General features: G+C 40.1%; 1 protein-coding gene and 1 long non-coding RNA gene across 10 annotated transcripts in view; one reads left to right on the top strand and one right to left on the bottom strand.

Moving 5' to 3' along the window:
* Positions 1-14,200, bottom strand: part of NUP153 (nucleoporin 153) — a 42,542-nt gene that overhangs the window by 15,732 nt on the left and 12,610 nt on the right. For 3 of the 6 annotated variants that reach the window (XM_083623694.1, XM_083623690.1, XM_083623691.1), the window contains exons 3-12: positions 11,561-11,809; positions 10,556-10,695; positions 10,347-10,475; positions 8,944-9,060; positions 8,774-8,809; positions 8,636-8,689; positions 4,564-4,710; positions 2,731-2,783; positions 1,889-2,015; positions 746-886 (exon numbers count right to left, since the gene is read on the bottom strand). In XM_083623694.1, the coding sequence (XP_083479820.1) occupies positions 746-886; positions 1,889-2,015; positions 2,731-2,783; positions 4,564-4,710; positions 8,636-8,689; positions 8,774-8,809; positions 8,944-9,060; positions 10,347-10,475; positions 10,556-10,695; positions 11,561-11,809 (1,193 nt within the window). The remainder of the gene's footprint in view (positions 1-745; positions 887-1,888; positions 2,016-2,730; positions 2,784-4,563; positions 4,711-8,635; positions 8,690-8,773; positions 8,810-8,943; positions 9,061-10,346; positions 10,476-10,555; positions 10,696-11,560; positions 11,810-14,200) is intronic. The other 3 variants (XM_083623695.1, XM_083623692.1, XM_083623693.1) reach the window with 1 other exon arrangement.
* On the top strand, positions 6,493-14,188 carry LOC310767188. 4 transcript variants are annotated; one of them, XR_014550686.1, is made up of 4 exons: positions 6,493-6,579; positions 8,689-8,834; positions 9,924-10,042; positions 12,656-14,188. It is a non-coding gene; the product is annotated as an uncharacterized lncRNA (long non-coding RNA). The 4 variants fall into 4 exon arrangements; XR_014550687.1 differs by lacking the exon at positions 12,656-14,188 and adding an exon at positions 10,327-10,465 and having other exon boundaries at positions 9,924-9,966; XR_014550688.1 differs by lacking the exon at positions 12,656-14,188 and adding an exon at positions 10,327-10,461.

Below are 14,200 nucleotides of genomic sequence, written 5' to 3'. Positions count from 1 at the left end.
TGGTAGGAAACCCTTAACAAACAACAGTTTCCGGGATTATTTTGGGGACATGGCTGTTGTTGACAATACCCATTCTGTTTCTGAGCTCCTAACTTCTTAGCTCTTGTAACTGCCAAAGGGGAAAAACCTACAAAGAGAACTGAAGCCTTATCTCCATAAAGCTTGCTGCGTAAACTTTTGACAAACTGTTGCACTGAACAAGGCCACCCCCATAAAGAGCTTGCTATGCAGCAGCTCAGAGTAGCTGACACAAGCATAAAAAGCCAGTTTTTTTTAAGAAAGAGAAAAAACATTTGCCTTGATATCACCAATATGGCAACCATGTTACCATCAACAATCATTTATCATGAACCATTACCGTAGGGGTGCTACAAAGCCCAAAGCACGAACTGCCTTGGGACAATTTTTTTACAGATTGCACGCCAGTGAAGGGCTGGGACCAGAAACAAAAGTGGGTGAAGCAACCAATGCAACTCTTACATCCTAGCCATGCAGAAGTCAGAGGCACCCTCTCTCCATCCAGGCAAGCAGCATTCTCACAGTTCAAGGATACATTCCAGACAGACAGACACACGCAGGGTGGGCAAAGAAAGGGACAGTGAGGGGTGGGGCTGTCCTTTAAAGGATTCTCAAATAGCACATGGCTGAAAATTAAAGTCAGGTGAATAGAGAAAGGGTTTGGGTGAATCTACGGGAGAGAACAGGTAGAGTATGCAAGCAAAACCTTGATTCAGGCACAAATTACCTTTTTAGCCACTGATTGCGCAGAACTGACAGGCGTCGATGAGACAGTAGTACTGCTAGCAAGCAGGCCAAAGCTGAAGTTTGGCAAAGATGACGTGCTGATGGGCAAAGATATTTCTGGTAGCACTGGCATATCAATTTCCTAGAATGCAACAATGATGCAATTGTTTTCCAAGTTCCACTGAAACCTACATTTTAGTTCTACTCAGCCTATTTCGGCAGGAAAAAATGAAAGCAACCCAACAAGTAATGAAACTGTTGTTGACCTTATCAATGAAATCCTAAAGAACTAAAAAACAACAACAACACCACACCAAAAGTACATACAGGGTAAATAAAAGCACCACAATAAATGAAATTTGGGGTGATACAGGACTGTTTTATAGCTCATGTGCCCTCCTATACCTGCCGCAGAAACAGAGCCTTCCTCAGTAATAGCTAAAGCAATATACCATGAATTGTACCTATGTCTCAAAACATGGGAAACCCGGCCAGATGGGTGGACTATAATTATTATTATTTATAAAAACCTAGTGAGCTATAACTTTCTGCTGCTGTGACTTGGTGCTGATTAGTGCTATACACAGCCACACCCAGCCACCTTGCAGAGCGCTCCTATATTATTAGAATACTTTCCCCTCCTCTTCCATTCCTAAATTGGAGTATGAACCCTGCATATAAATCCTATATTCTGCTACAAAGCAGAGCATAGGCTTGGAAAGCTGTCTAAATCTAATGGACAGTATTCTACTAGCGAGTCCTGTCAGCGCAAGAATTCCCACTTGTGCAATAGGACTTTCACCCCTCCTCATCCTCCACAAATCTACTCCAGAAGGTTGGGAGAAGTCGTGGAATAGCTTTAGGGGTGCCCAGGAGGAAGGTGTGCCATTGGACATAGAAAAATCCTTGGGCTGCTGTGCTGAACATTTGCCCTAGGTTGGATTCCATCCAGTGACTACAATACTAAGTTTGTCCATTCAATCAGGCTGTGAATAAACAGCTTTGAAGCTCCATACTACTCCAATTTCATTCATGCATACACATTGTTCTCTCTCTCTCTCTCTCTCTCTCTCTCTCTCTCTCTCTCTCTCACACACACACACACACACACAGAGAGAGAGTGTAGTTGAACAAATATTCTTACCTCCTCTTGTGCAGGTTTTGATACATAGTGGACACCTCTTTCCCTTCTCATTTTGCCGCCACCAACTCCTACTGAAGGAGGAAGCCCGTTGGTTGCAGAGGTACTGAACCTGGGGTTTGTGATGCTGCTGACAGAGAATCAAATATATGTTATATAGCTTTGTGGGGTCCTACAAACAAAGCAGCAACAAAGGATGCATATGCAAACTGATAATAGTGATATATCAATATATATTTGGGGGGGGGGGGATAAGCGACGCTGCCCAAAATGGCAAAGTGGCAAAAATTAGCAAGAGGGGAAAACGAAAGCAAAAAAATGGGGGGGGGGGGGAATTACAGCTGACTTGCTGAGTTGAGCTTAAAGGACCAGGGAGGAAGAAAGCAGATGCGATCTCAGCAGCTAGCACATTCACATTAAGCCATGGTTTGGCACAGCGTTAAATGTGAACTTCTGTTTCCTAAGTAAAAACAGAGAAGAGTCTTGCGGCACTTGAAACACTGACTGCCCTTCTTGCATTTCCTTTTCCTCTGACCTCAGAGCCTTCAAATCCATGCCCCAGTGCGTATATAGACTTGGAGAATTGTATTGCGAATGAAGTGGATTCTAATCCATGCCATACTAGCACTGTAGTCTTCAAGGTGCCACAAGACTCTTTACTGTTTTCGCAACACAAAACTAACACAGGTACTCCTCTGGAAACTTTTTACATAAACATATCTGTGTTATTATGCCTATTATTTAATTGTCTCCTTTGCATAAGGGACAAATGAACAGGGTACTAATGAAAAACCCATAAGAGCAATTATAATATGTCTTTTAGATTTAGTATATACATCACATACCTTTCTGGTGATTCTATCTTCTGCTCTGCTGCCAGATTTTTCTCTTGTACTCCCTGTAAAGGATAAAAAAATACTTTAGGTTTTAATACTTTTTTTTCTGATTCGCTATTCCTAAAAAAAAGAGACTAAACGTTGGAGCATGTAACAGGAAGCTACTGATCCTTGTTTACGCAAATGCCTTTCTCATGTACACTTAAGCTTTATATGGCTTTTTGCAGAAGTACTCCTTTACTGCCCCCTGCTGCCTGAAGTTATCCAAATAAATCTCTTCCACCACAAGCTGTATTTCTTGTGAGCAAGGTTCATGTGACAATGCCTGTCTACAGCAATTACCTACTCCACATAACATTCTGCAGGATCACAGAGATAGGGCTAGATCCAATAGCGGCTCTGCGGTAGTGGAAGCACTTCTGCAAGGTAGGACACTTGATTTTCACCAATTCCCTCCTACCCAGTGCAGCCCTGTTTCCCCCAAATTTCTGGTCAGGGTTGGGAGACCCTCCAGAACTGTATGGGTAATGGTGCAATGGGCTGCAATTGGTAAGGGGGGCTGGCAGGTTCCCCTGCCTTTCACAAGCAGAAGAGCTTCCACTAGTGCAAAGCTGCCATTAGATGCAACCCTCAGAAAATAAGCGAGTTCATTTATTTTCAACAGGAAAATTAAGTACCTATGATTGAATACAGTAGAATGAACTTAATTTCTCTGATACATTCTGAGATACAAAATGCAGAAAATGTGAAAAGAATTTCCTTTTCAAAAACTTCTGCCAACTTAAAAGCAAGCTAGTGTGGTTTTTGCAACTTGAAATATTTGTACAACCTCATTAGTAAATCTTACCCATGTCATACTCCATGAACTTCTCAACAATTATTGGGGTCTTTTGTTCTAGGTTTCTTCTTCCTCCCTCCTTTTCATTTTTTTAATAAAAAAAAATCAACCCTAATCCCATCAGGAGTCCAATCTACCGTATTGAAATAAATGGAAAGGTAACGCTGCAAAATACCTAAGCCTTTTCTGTCATCAGCAAGTTCTCAAAATAACCCTGCATTTTCTCTGCATCATAAATTTCATTTTTTGTAGTTCTATCACTTAAAGAGCACTGGCTTATACGCTTTCAGTTTCCATAAAATAATTCTGAACATTTCTGTGTATACCCCCCCAAACCAAACCCTATTACTAAGCACTGTTCAACCCAGGTGTAAATTTTATCCTGGAGGTTAATTCTGCTCCATTAATTCTGCAAGTTGAGTTTATCGTGATGCAGAAGTCTTCTTGTATAGTGCAAAGCTGCAACACTGGATTCTAGTTTGTAAGTAAAGTAAAGTAAAGTAAAGTAAAGTAAAGTAAAGTAAAGTAAAGTAAAGTATAATAATAATAATAATAATAATAATAATAATAATAATAATAACAACAGGCTACTGGGGTTCTTTGGACTACTGTGATTATTTAGTTTTGAGCATAGTATTTCACCTATTCATCTCTCCCACTTTCTCCTCTAGGGCTTCCTGATAGCCCAATGAGGAATTTCAAGATAACATTGTGCCCTAGAAGCTTCTGTGTTAGACTGTGTGTTTGGAATGAGATACCAATAAAATGTCCCATCCCCCCCATGTTGAACTAGATTAATTGTGAAATCAATTATTAACTTTTTATCCAGCTACAACTTTTAAAGGGATCCACTGGAATCCTAGTTATCAGACTGATACTGTCATAAGGAAGTGTGTGAGCGTTTAAACTGTAAAGCAGCCACTAGGTTGCCCAATCAGATCAGGGTGTGATGGTATTGGGGAAGAGGGAGCTTGTGGTTAAAGATGGTGTACAGTCATACATACCTTATGGTTCATCTCTATTCTCTGTCGAATCTTGCCTGATTCAGTAGCAGATGGTAGAGATGGTTTAAAATATTGTGAACGACTCATTGACAGTGGAACGGTCTTCGGAGTCACAAGCTTCTGGACTGGAGGATAATGGGATTCAGCCTTTAAATGAAACAGTGTTGAGTTAATCAAAACCAATTTGAATAAAGCTGGGCAATGCTATGTATGTATGTACACCCCCCATGTCTGTACATGAAAGGTGGTGTCAGGGAACTGCCATCGGAGCCAGAGGGAGAGGGAGGGCTCCAGAGGGGTTCCGGAGAGCGTCCCGGGAGGGAGAGAAGCAGCCCATCTTCTGGGGAATGAAATCAGCGTAGCACCAGTGGAGAAGGGGGGCAGATGGGGGAATCGGCGAGGTGGCTCCATGACTCCTCGCCGGAGACCAGCGGGGAGAGCACGGGTCCTCCGCTGCCCACACCCTCCCTGCGCAGAAGGCTTCCGTGCGGGGAGAGTAGGCGGAGACTAGGCGTCAAAGAGCTTCTTTGCTGGAAGAAGTTCAAGAAACGCCCACTGACGGATTCTGCCAGCGATTGAGACAGCCACGGGTGAGTGGCTGTCCGGACAGAAAGAGTTCACCCAGGTAACCCAGCCAGGTGTGGCGCCGATTTACGCACGAGCAACCCCTAGAATCATTACAGGTGGTTATGCACATGTTTCAATGGTCTTGAACAAATACAAATGCATCCCTTATTACCAATTTTATTTAAAAACAAATTATGGTTACCTAAGACTCATGAAATGTTCCCATTTAGTTGGGGAGCTGCTAGGAAATTTCCGCAAACCTTGCCATCAAGAGGTTAACTGTCAGACCTGAACTGAGATGTCTGGCAAGGAAATTAAGAGAGTTCCAGAATTTTCTTTTGCAGAGATAAGCTACATGCATGGCTTTTTTGTGACAGTACTCACTAGTAAAGTGTCGGCACCTTCTTTTCTTTTTTGCTGTAATGTCAGCCATGTTGTGCTGACACTCATGGCACTGTTATCAATATACGAGTACTAGCTCCTCTATTTTTATTTTATTTTTACTAAGTAAAGCCCTGCCTTTGTGTACCCCTTTCGCCCTAAAACTGTGGGAAAGGAAGTCTTCAAAGCCATACTGGTGAAACGGCTCAATACCTGAATTCCTGTTTTACAAAGTGTCTACTTCTATGCCTGGGAGCAGATAGTGTCTCAGGTCTCCCACCGTGGAACGGATACAGCTTTTAATACAGTGAATGTATTTTTACTGTAGGGAAAGAGAATACTGCACTTCCTGTGCTAAGTTCCTAATCTGCATGAAGGGTTTCCTCCCCACCCTGGAGAAGTGTTTCTTACTGCTAGAGGGAGTTGTGGGGGTAGTCTCAGGCTGTAAGGCAGGGTTTCTCAAACTTGGGTCTCCACTGGGGATGAAGGGAGCTGTTTTCCAACAACAGCTGGGGACCTACTTTTGAAAAACCCGGCTGTAAGGGTCTCAGTCAGTCCTAATTGGGCAAGAGGATACCCATGTTTGATCTTGCATCTTTGTTGTCAATGGCTGCTGTCCCTTTACAGTATTACCTTCGGTTACATACTTAATTCGTTCTGGAGGTCCGTTCTTAACCTGAAGCACCACTTTAGCTAATGGGGCCTCCCGCTGCCGCTGCACAATTTCTGATCTCATCCTGAAACAAAGTTCTTAACCCGAGGTACTATTTCTGGGCTAGCGGAGTCTGTAACCTGAAGCGTATGTAACCCGAGGTACCATTATATTATCCAGGAGCATTCAAGCATCTCTGGAGTTATTCCCTGCTTGCTGCGTCTGACTGGAGAAAGCTCTCTTCTACACAGGATGGCAGTTAAACATCTGATTTGCATAGCCCTGTCTGTTGGGAGTGAGTGGGCGGAACTATCTTTTCAAAGGTAAGTAAGTTCCTTTTCTACAGGAGATGGATGTCATCACAAGTCCAACACTCTGCTTTCAGATGTACTGGTTTTAGACAACATTTTAAGAAGGTTTTTAAAATCCTGGCATTCTACTAATATCTCTTCTGCACATTTTGATTGGTGCAAAGAGTGGGTCATGTGCACCAATTAGGTTAGGTCTATAGGGGAATCTGATATCAGGTCTGACAAACTAACATCATCATGGTCAACTTTTTGTAATTCTATGAACTTTCCACATGAAATACAGCCTAATGGGAGTGTGCAGGTGTGAAAGGGTGTTGTATGCAGACACCAGGCTGGATGCAAAGGTCCCTTTTCATAGACTGAAGTGCCTTGGACCAGCTGTTCTACTAATGGAAGGGGGAAATTCCCTCCAGTGCCACTTTCCCTTCTGCTAATGTCAGCAGCCTTTCCAACACTGTTTTGCAAGGTCCCCGCAACCCTCAGGGGGAAGGAAAATCCAGGACCCTTTTGTGATTTTTCTAGCACATCCCATCACCATTATATTTATAAAGCAAGCCTGTGGTTCTTAAAGGGTGTGGCACACCATACTGGTGGGGCAGAAGAGGATGGCAAGTGTGGAGGGAAGATTCAAGGACAATCAAAGAAACACTTAAAACATTTCAGTGTAGTATAGGATAGTATCAAAATGTATTTTTCTACTTTGCATAATATGGATAGATTTCTTTTCAAGATGAGAGCAAGAGCATAAAGTGATACTGAAGACAATCCTTGTTGTGTATTATTTATATATATATATATATATATATATATATATATATATATATATATATATATAAACAAACATCAGTATGGCTTGAGAAAATTTTTATTCTGAAAGTGTGGCCCAGTGAAAAAAAGTTTGAGAACCACTGAACTAGACAAATGACTACTATCTAGTATTAATCCAACACTGTGGTGTTGTATTCAGAAAATAGCAAAACGAGTACAAATTTTTTGCTTATCTTTACATGTAGTAATGATCTCTCCCCCTGCCCTCTACAATAAAACTGGTTTGCATCTAAATATTATTTGTTCAGAAATAGTGACAAAAATTATGAATTTTAAAGGCTATTTTGATAGAAGTAGGCCCTGAAAGTAATGTGCAACTTCCAAATGATGTTCACCGTAAAACCTCTGTATCACTGTTTGGACAATTCAAGGCATTAAAAATAAGTTATAATTATCTGATTAATGCAGATAAGTTCCAGATTGAAGACCCAGGTCTTTAGAATACCAACTGTACAGACATCTGTAACTGTTTTACTCAAGAAATTAAGTGGACTGTTGACAGCCCACTCACTTCAGTGGCAAATCACCAGCAAACCTTTCTTGGCCAAGAATTACTGCTGCCAACCATTTACTACAGTATGAATAGACAATTCCTCTTTTTTTCACTTAATGACAGCTGGGTACAGAGTTTTCTTTCTGACATCTCTAGTTTCTGTTGCCTGTTAGCTAGTGTTCCATGTTTCTGCACAAGTGTGAGTCAACAACCTGCAAATTTAAGCTGAAAGAGTGCTTGCTTATACCTGGCCAATCCTGCAAATAAATGATTTTTTTAAAAACTGACTTCATTAGGTTCTACCCACTATTCACAAAGAGATACCGTTTCCTAAAGTCTGTTACACTTGGAGTAGGGCCTCCAAAATGGTATTTCCCCCACAATGATATCTTCAACAACTCTCATTGAGGACAGAAGATCTAGCAAACCATGTGAAAGTTTTGCCTTATTCCGCCAGCTTTAACCTTACATAGGGCACCTCTAGCATGTAAACATAAGCCTCTTGTTTTCTCCTTGTTGCACATTTTAGTCTGGATGACACAAACAGATCTGATAGGTATATTAAAGACAGAAGATACAGATGTAGTGCAAGTTATGAATTTATTCATTGACTACAACACTGGTTTTATAAAAGCTTAATTTAGCATTCCACTAACATTTGCTCTAGGTTCCAAATTTCAAAACCAAGTAAATGGATTTTTTGAAAACACAAGTAGGCAAATACCAGCAGCTATCTATAGTAAAATCCATAGGCAATTTCATGTCTGCTGCGTATCAATCATAAAATATAAAACAGTTCTACACCACTTAGAAGCAACTAAGACATGGAAGTTAACTTACCCTTTTCCTTGGTGAATGGAAGTCAGTGATATTCTGCATACTTCTTTCCGCAGGCTGGAAAACAAAACACCCAAATTAACAAGCATGATTAAAACAACAACAACTCCGTGCATTAAAAAAGTTTGAAGACTAACTTACAGATGAAAATGAAGAAGATGGGATTCTTTTAGCATCCTGTTGGAAAAACAACAACACTGAAGTAAGTTAAACTATATGTATTCAAAGCAAGAGTTTGCCTAATGCAATACAGGATTAGAAAGCTTCATGTTATGTACTGAATAAATAACTTTTCAAAGAGAGAAATTTACCGCTATTGGGCTTGACATCTTCTCCAGAGACTGCAGAATGCGCCGTGCAGTAGAACTTGTCACTCCGTAAGATTGTGCATTCACTTGCTTGGCTTTCATCTGCCTTCTTACTGGTGTCTTAAAAAAACAAGATTATGGATGCTACATTGTGTGATTTGAAGCTTTGGGTCTACACACTATTACAGTCAGTTATCATATTGATCTCCAAAGGTCTAGAAGGGATTTGGAGAGAAAGGACTCAAATATACTCAACATGGCCCAGGTAGCCTAATGAGAGTATTTTCTGTAGGCCTCATACATATTAATATCCATCATATATACATTATCAGTGAACATGGACTTCAGGTGTTTCAGAGGGAACAGATGACAGGTTCTTGCCCACAAAAAGTTTACAACTTAAATTATAGTTGTTATGCCCTCACACACTGCAAACTCAAGTTTCACCATGACACGTACTTGCAATGCTTTATTGTCACATCCAAATTCAGCAACTAACCTGTTTGGACATTTGCAAGTCATGCTAAGCCACATTTTACCACTGCTCTGGTTCACATGTAACACTAAACCAGGCTTCCTCAACCTCGGCCCTCCAGATGTTTTGAGACTACAATTCCCATCATCCTTGACCACTGGGTCCTGCTGGCTAGGGATCATGGGAGTTGTAGGCCAAAAACATCCGGAGGGCCGAGGTTGAGGAAGCCTGCCCCTAACCCAGTATAAGATTATGTGCATGAGCTAGAATGAGCAAAGTTTCAGGCTCACAAACTCCATCCTTCCCTCTTCTCCTCCTGCTTGGCTACAAGGAAGGTCGTTGCTAGAGTTTATGTTTCGTTGAGCAAAATCATTTCACATATGATGAAAACAAGTGGCTTAGGTACACAAGGCAGCTTCGAAGACCACAGTTTAACAATGACTTGTTTAGAGTTATTTTAAGCCATGATCCCTTTCAAAATGGCATTCCCGCCTTTTCTCTTTTACAGTACCCAGAGCTGCCCGCAAGAGTGACCCGCAGTGAGGCTGGTGGTAAGTTGAACTGGCGAGGAGATTGCCCTGCCCACCAGGTGGACCCTCTAAAGAGTGAATTTCTGCCAGTGGAAAGGTGGGTGGTGACAACAGAGTTTCTGGCTTGACAGTTCCCCACTCCTCTCCCCCAGCACAGCCACAAGGAGACAGCACTTATTTCTGTTTTTTAAGTAGCCATAACTTAACGTTACGTATGAACCAGAACAGGCTGAGATTCGTTTGTATTCCAGAGCTGCATCACTAAAGTTATTGTTACCAAAACAATGAAATACTTGTATGCATATACTATGGAAAGTACAAAGTGAAAAGTTGTATCAGAATTATTAATATAAGTAGCTTCTTCTTTCACATCCTCCATAGATCACCAGCATTTCTGTTACCTGATAAGGAGTAATCCGTGCTTTAGACTGCCTTGCTGCTGCAGCTGCACCACCATACATGGTTTTTCCAGGATAAAATGGAGAATTCCCAAGCTGGCTTGTCTTAAAAGCTGATGCATTACCAAGTGACTGCAAACACATATTGATATCTAATTAGCAAAATGGATACAGAAGTAACATAGTTAAAGCAAACGTTGTGCAGTACTTACAGGGGAAAGTGCTCCAAAAGCAGACAGATTAAAGCCAGGCTTTTTAGAGCTGGTGGCTGAATGCTGAGAAAGGGAGACAAGTCTTTCACTCTCCGAGGACCAAAGAGGTGGTACTGAAGCAACTTTTGAAACTGTTATATCTAAAAAGACAACATGTGTACACAACTGCATCAATGCCTTTTTTATATTATAATATAGTGATCATTAATACTACGATAACCACAATATTAAAGTTTTGTCCCCCTACATTTCCCATTTTGCAGCACCACTTGAATGCAGTCCAGAAATTATTTGAAAGAAAATACACTACTTTCTTTATCTAGTTCATGGAAAGAAGGAAGGAATGGAGGGAAAGAAGTGAGGGATGGAGTGAAAGGAGGAAGAAACTGAGATCTATGGAGGTTTTCTACCCTCTTCCTTTCCCAAAAGGAAAACATATTTAATTTAACAAGTGGGAATTCATGATACATAGGTCTTAACAGTTCTGATATGGTATTTTTTCCACTCACACCCTGGCAAAAACAACAACAACACTGGCTCTTAATGGTGGATACTGTTCCAATGGGCTTTTAAAAGTGCCTAATTTCTTTCTCCAAGACTAGTTTCTGATGGCTGACTCCTGTTGTTACTGTGTTCTTTTAAAAATATACTACTATGTTTTATTAGTTGCTGCTCTCATCTGTTCCTATTCTTAATTGTGTTTCATGTTGTTTGCAAACTGCTTTGGGGGTCCTTTGGGTGAAAAATAGCATAGATATATTAACACATCTATTTGGCTCTCTGCATCGATGGACCATGGGATAACTTCCTTCCCCCATACTCTGCTGCCTCTCCCCACTCCCCCAAAATAACATTGCATTAATAACATCAGAGTCTTAAAATGCACAGTTAATATCTGCCATTTGTGCACCATCTCTTCTAAAGTGATGTCAGTATAACAAAACCTAGTCACGTTATGGAATAATCGTACAAAAAGACCCTAATGATTCAGGTGAACTTTGCTACCTTTATCAGATGCTCTCGAAGAAAAGCCACTTGTAGTTGAGATGTTGTCATCATCATGCTGAGAGGTAGAATCTTTCATTTCTTTCCCAAGTGAAAGTCCAGAATTATTAATTGGAAATGCAGATGATGTGGAGGGTTGACAAAGTGGAGGTGGGGAATCCAAGATGTTGAAATTAAGATAACTCCGGTGGAGAGAGGGTCTTGTTAAAATATCTGTGAAGCTTAAACCAGATCTACTTGTCGAGGGCTCTAAAGAGGAACAAAGCAGAACAATCAGAATTATCTTAAGTTGCAGGTATGCATATGGAACAGTCAAAAGCTATTTACTGTCAACACTAGTTCTATTGCTAAGCTTCAAGTGTAAAAAATAGACGATAAGCTAAATTTAACCTGTGCCACATACATGTATGGTTTCATCTATCCATCTGAGAATAGCTACTACATTTCTTCCAAGTACTACATTACTACAACACAATATAAATGATAGCACTGACAGTGAAACATTAGTTGCGATGTTAAAAACAAAACAAAAGATGATCCTGGGTATGCCAATCTATACTCTAGTGCTTAAATAGATTCCTAATAATAACAACAGAATATTTTAACATGACAAGTTAACGCTAAAATGCAAGGAATACCACCCTGAGTAATTTGAAAGCCACAAAACAATTGTTTGTCTATCCATGTGTAAATAATTATAAAAATATTTTGCTACAAGTTCAATTGTATCAGCTCTCTAGAATATAAACTGCATTACTCACCTATCTCTGGGAAAGGGAACTGCATGACTAACATTTTCTCTTTCCAATAATCCTAATGGTAAGATATTAGGCTGTCTGTCAATGTTTTTAATGAGGTTTTTATTATTGATGTTCAGCAATGTGTTTTTAAACACCCTGGAATCTTTTGATAAAGGGTGGTATATAAATTGAAATAAATAAATAAAATTATAATAATATAAAAAAGAGGCTACCCATCCAATGCAAAGAGTTATCAGTTCAAAGCTTTGGTTCCATTTGGAAAAAAATATATATTAGTAGTGATCAATGGTAAGCTTATCACTTAATTGTTGGTGATTAAATTTTTATTCCACAGCAACATTTCAGACTAGGAGAATGGATGAGAACATGAAAGAATAGCACTTAAAAATCTCTCAGTTCAGGTTTGGATGCCAAGACCCTACTGTGCAGAAGTTACTGAACATCTACATCAACTTTTTTGGGGGAGGGGGGAGTGGTAAAGCAATCAGAGATACACATCTCCTTATCACACAGCAGGATCATATATATTGCACTGAATTTAACACACAAGACAGGGATCGTGTTTGTTCATCTCTTGCCATACTAGGTATACTAAAAAATGTTTTAAAACCCCAGAATTATAATTGAGTACTAGTGCAATGCTTAGAATGTTGGTCTCAAAAAACAGTGCATGGTAATGCTAGTAGGTAAAATAGTGTCGGCCGAAACATTGTGTCCAACATTTCACAATAATGCTGAAGTAACACACACCAGAGCAGGGTGGGCAAGATTTTTGGCAGGGGAGGGTGAAGAAGACTTTTATTTCTCCCATTATTTATGATCTTTTTAAAAAACTTTTTAAAATGCTTTATTATTCGTTTTCCATATATATACAACACGTAGTCATCTTTATTTCGATCAGTCCAATAAAGATAACCATGTTCACAAAAGATACATACAATTTCAACCATGTATTTTCTACGCGAACCTATGACTTCCCATCCTCTCCATATTTTCCTTTATATTAAGCATCTTGCTTTAGTTTATCATTATTGTTTTGTGAAAATTCTCTTTTCTATTTCGATATTGTTTTCCTTCATATGTACTATTTACAGAAATAATTCAAAGGATGTAACCATGCTTATGTTACAGCTGCTTTTCAAATAATTATTGAAATTATCCCATTCTACAATGAACTCCTGTCTGGGCTTGTCTCTGATTCTTTCCGAAAGAGATGGTAATTCCACATATTCTGTCAATTTGAGTAACCATTCAGCTCTTGTAGGGAGTTTGTCCTTTTTCCAATATGTCGCAATAAGCACCCTCGCGGCCGCGGTTGCGTACAAGAAAACTTTCCTTATACCCTTGGGAATGCCATTATTTCTGATCTTATACTGACATCAGGTCTCAACCACCTGTCAAAGATGGCCTGTGGAGGATGAGTAATTACAGAGTTGGATTTAACCTGGCAGGACTGAAATACCTGCTCATCAGCTGATGGGGACGGAATTATATCCTGCTTTCTGCAAAGATCGACCATGCATGCGTTGTTCCTCACAGGGAACAGGAACTTGCAAAACTAAAACCTGTCTCCTGCTCATCTGCTGACGTCATCTGCCCATCAGATTAGGAGATGGGTGTGGTTTTAAAAATGGCCTTTTGGAAGAAAATTTGAACCCCTGGCAAGCTAAGGTTGGCCGGTAGGTTGAGGTTCCCTACCCTTGCACCAGAATATCAAGGGGTCTGTAATTACTCTCTTTTAACAGAATATTTGACGTATATAAAATAGCATCCCTCAGTTTGCAGTTAAGAAAACCATTAAAATGTTTTGATATTTGTAAATAGATCTCTAGAACAAATTGTTAGACACTAGCTGTGAGGTTGGAGAAGATATTTAGCC

The sequence above is a fragment of the Podarcis filfolensis genome, assembly GCF_964270895.1.
Source record: "Podarcis filfolensis genome assembly, chromosome: 7".
Taxonomy (NCBI): domain Eukaryota; kingdom Metazoa; phylum Chordata; class Lepidosauria; order Squamata; family Lacertidae; genus Podarcis; species Podarcis filfolensis.
Note: the sequence above shows the minus strand (reverse complement) of the source record. Positions and strands in the feature narration are given on the sequence as shown.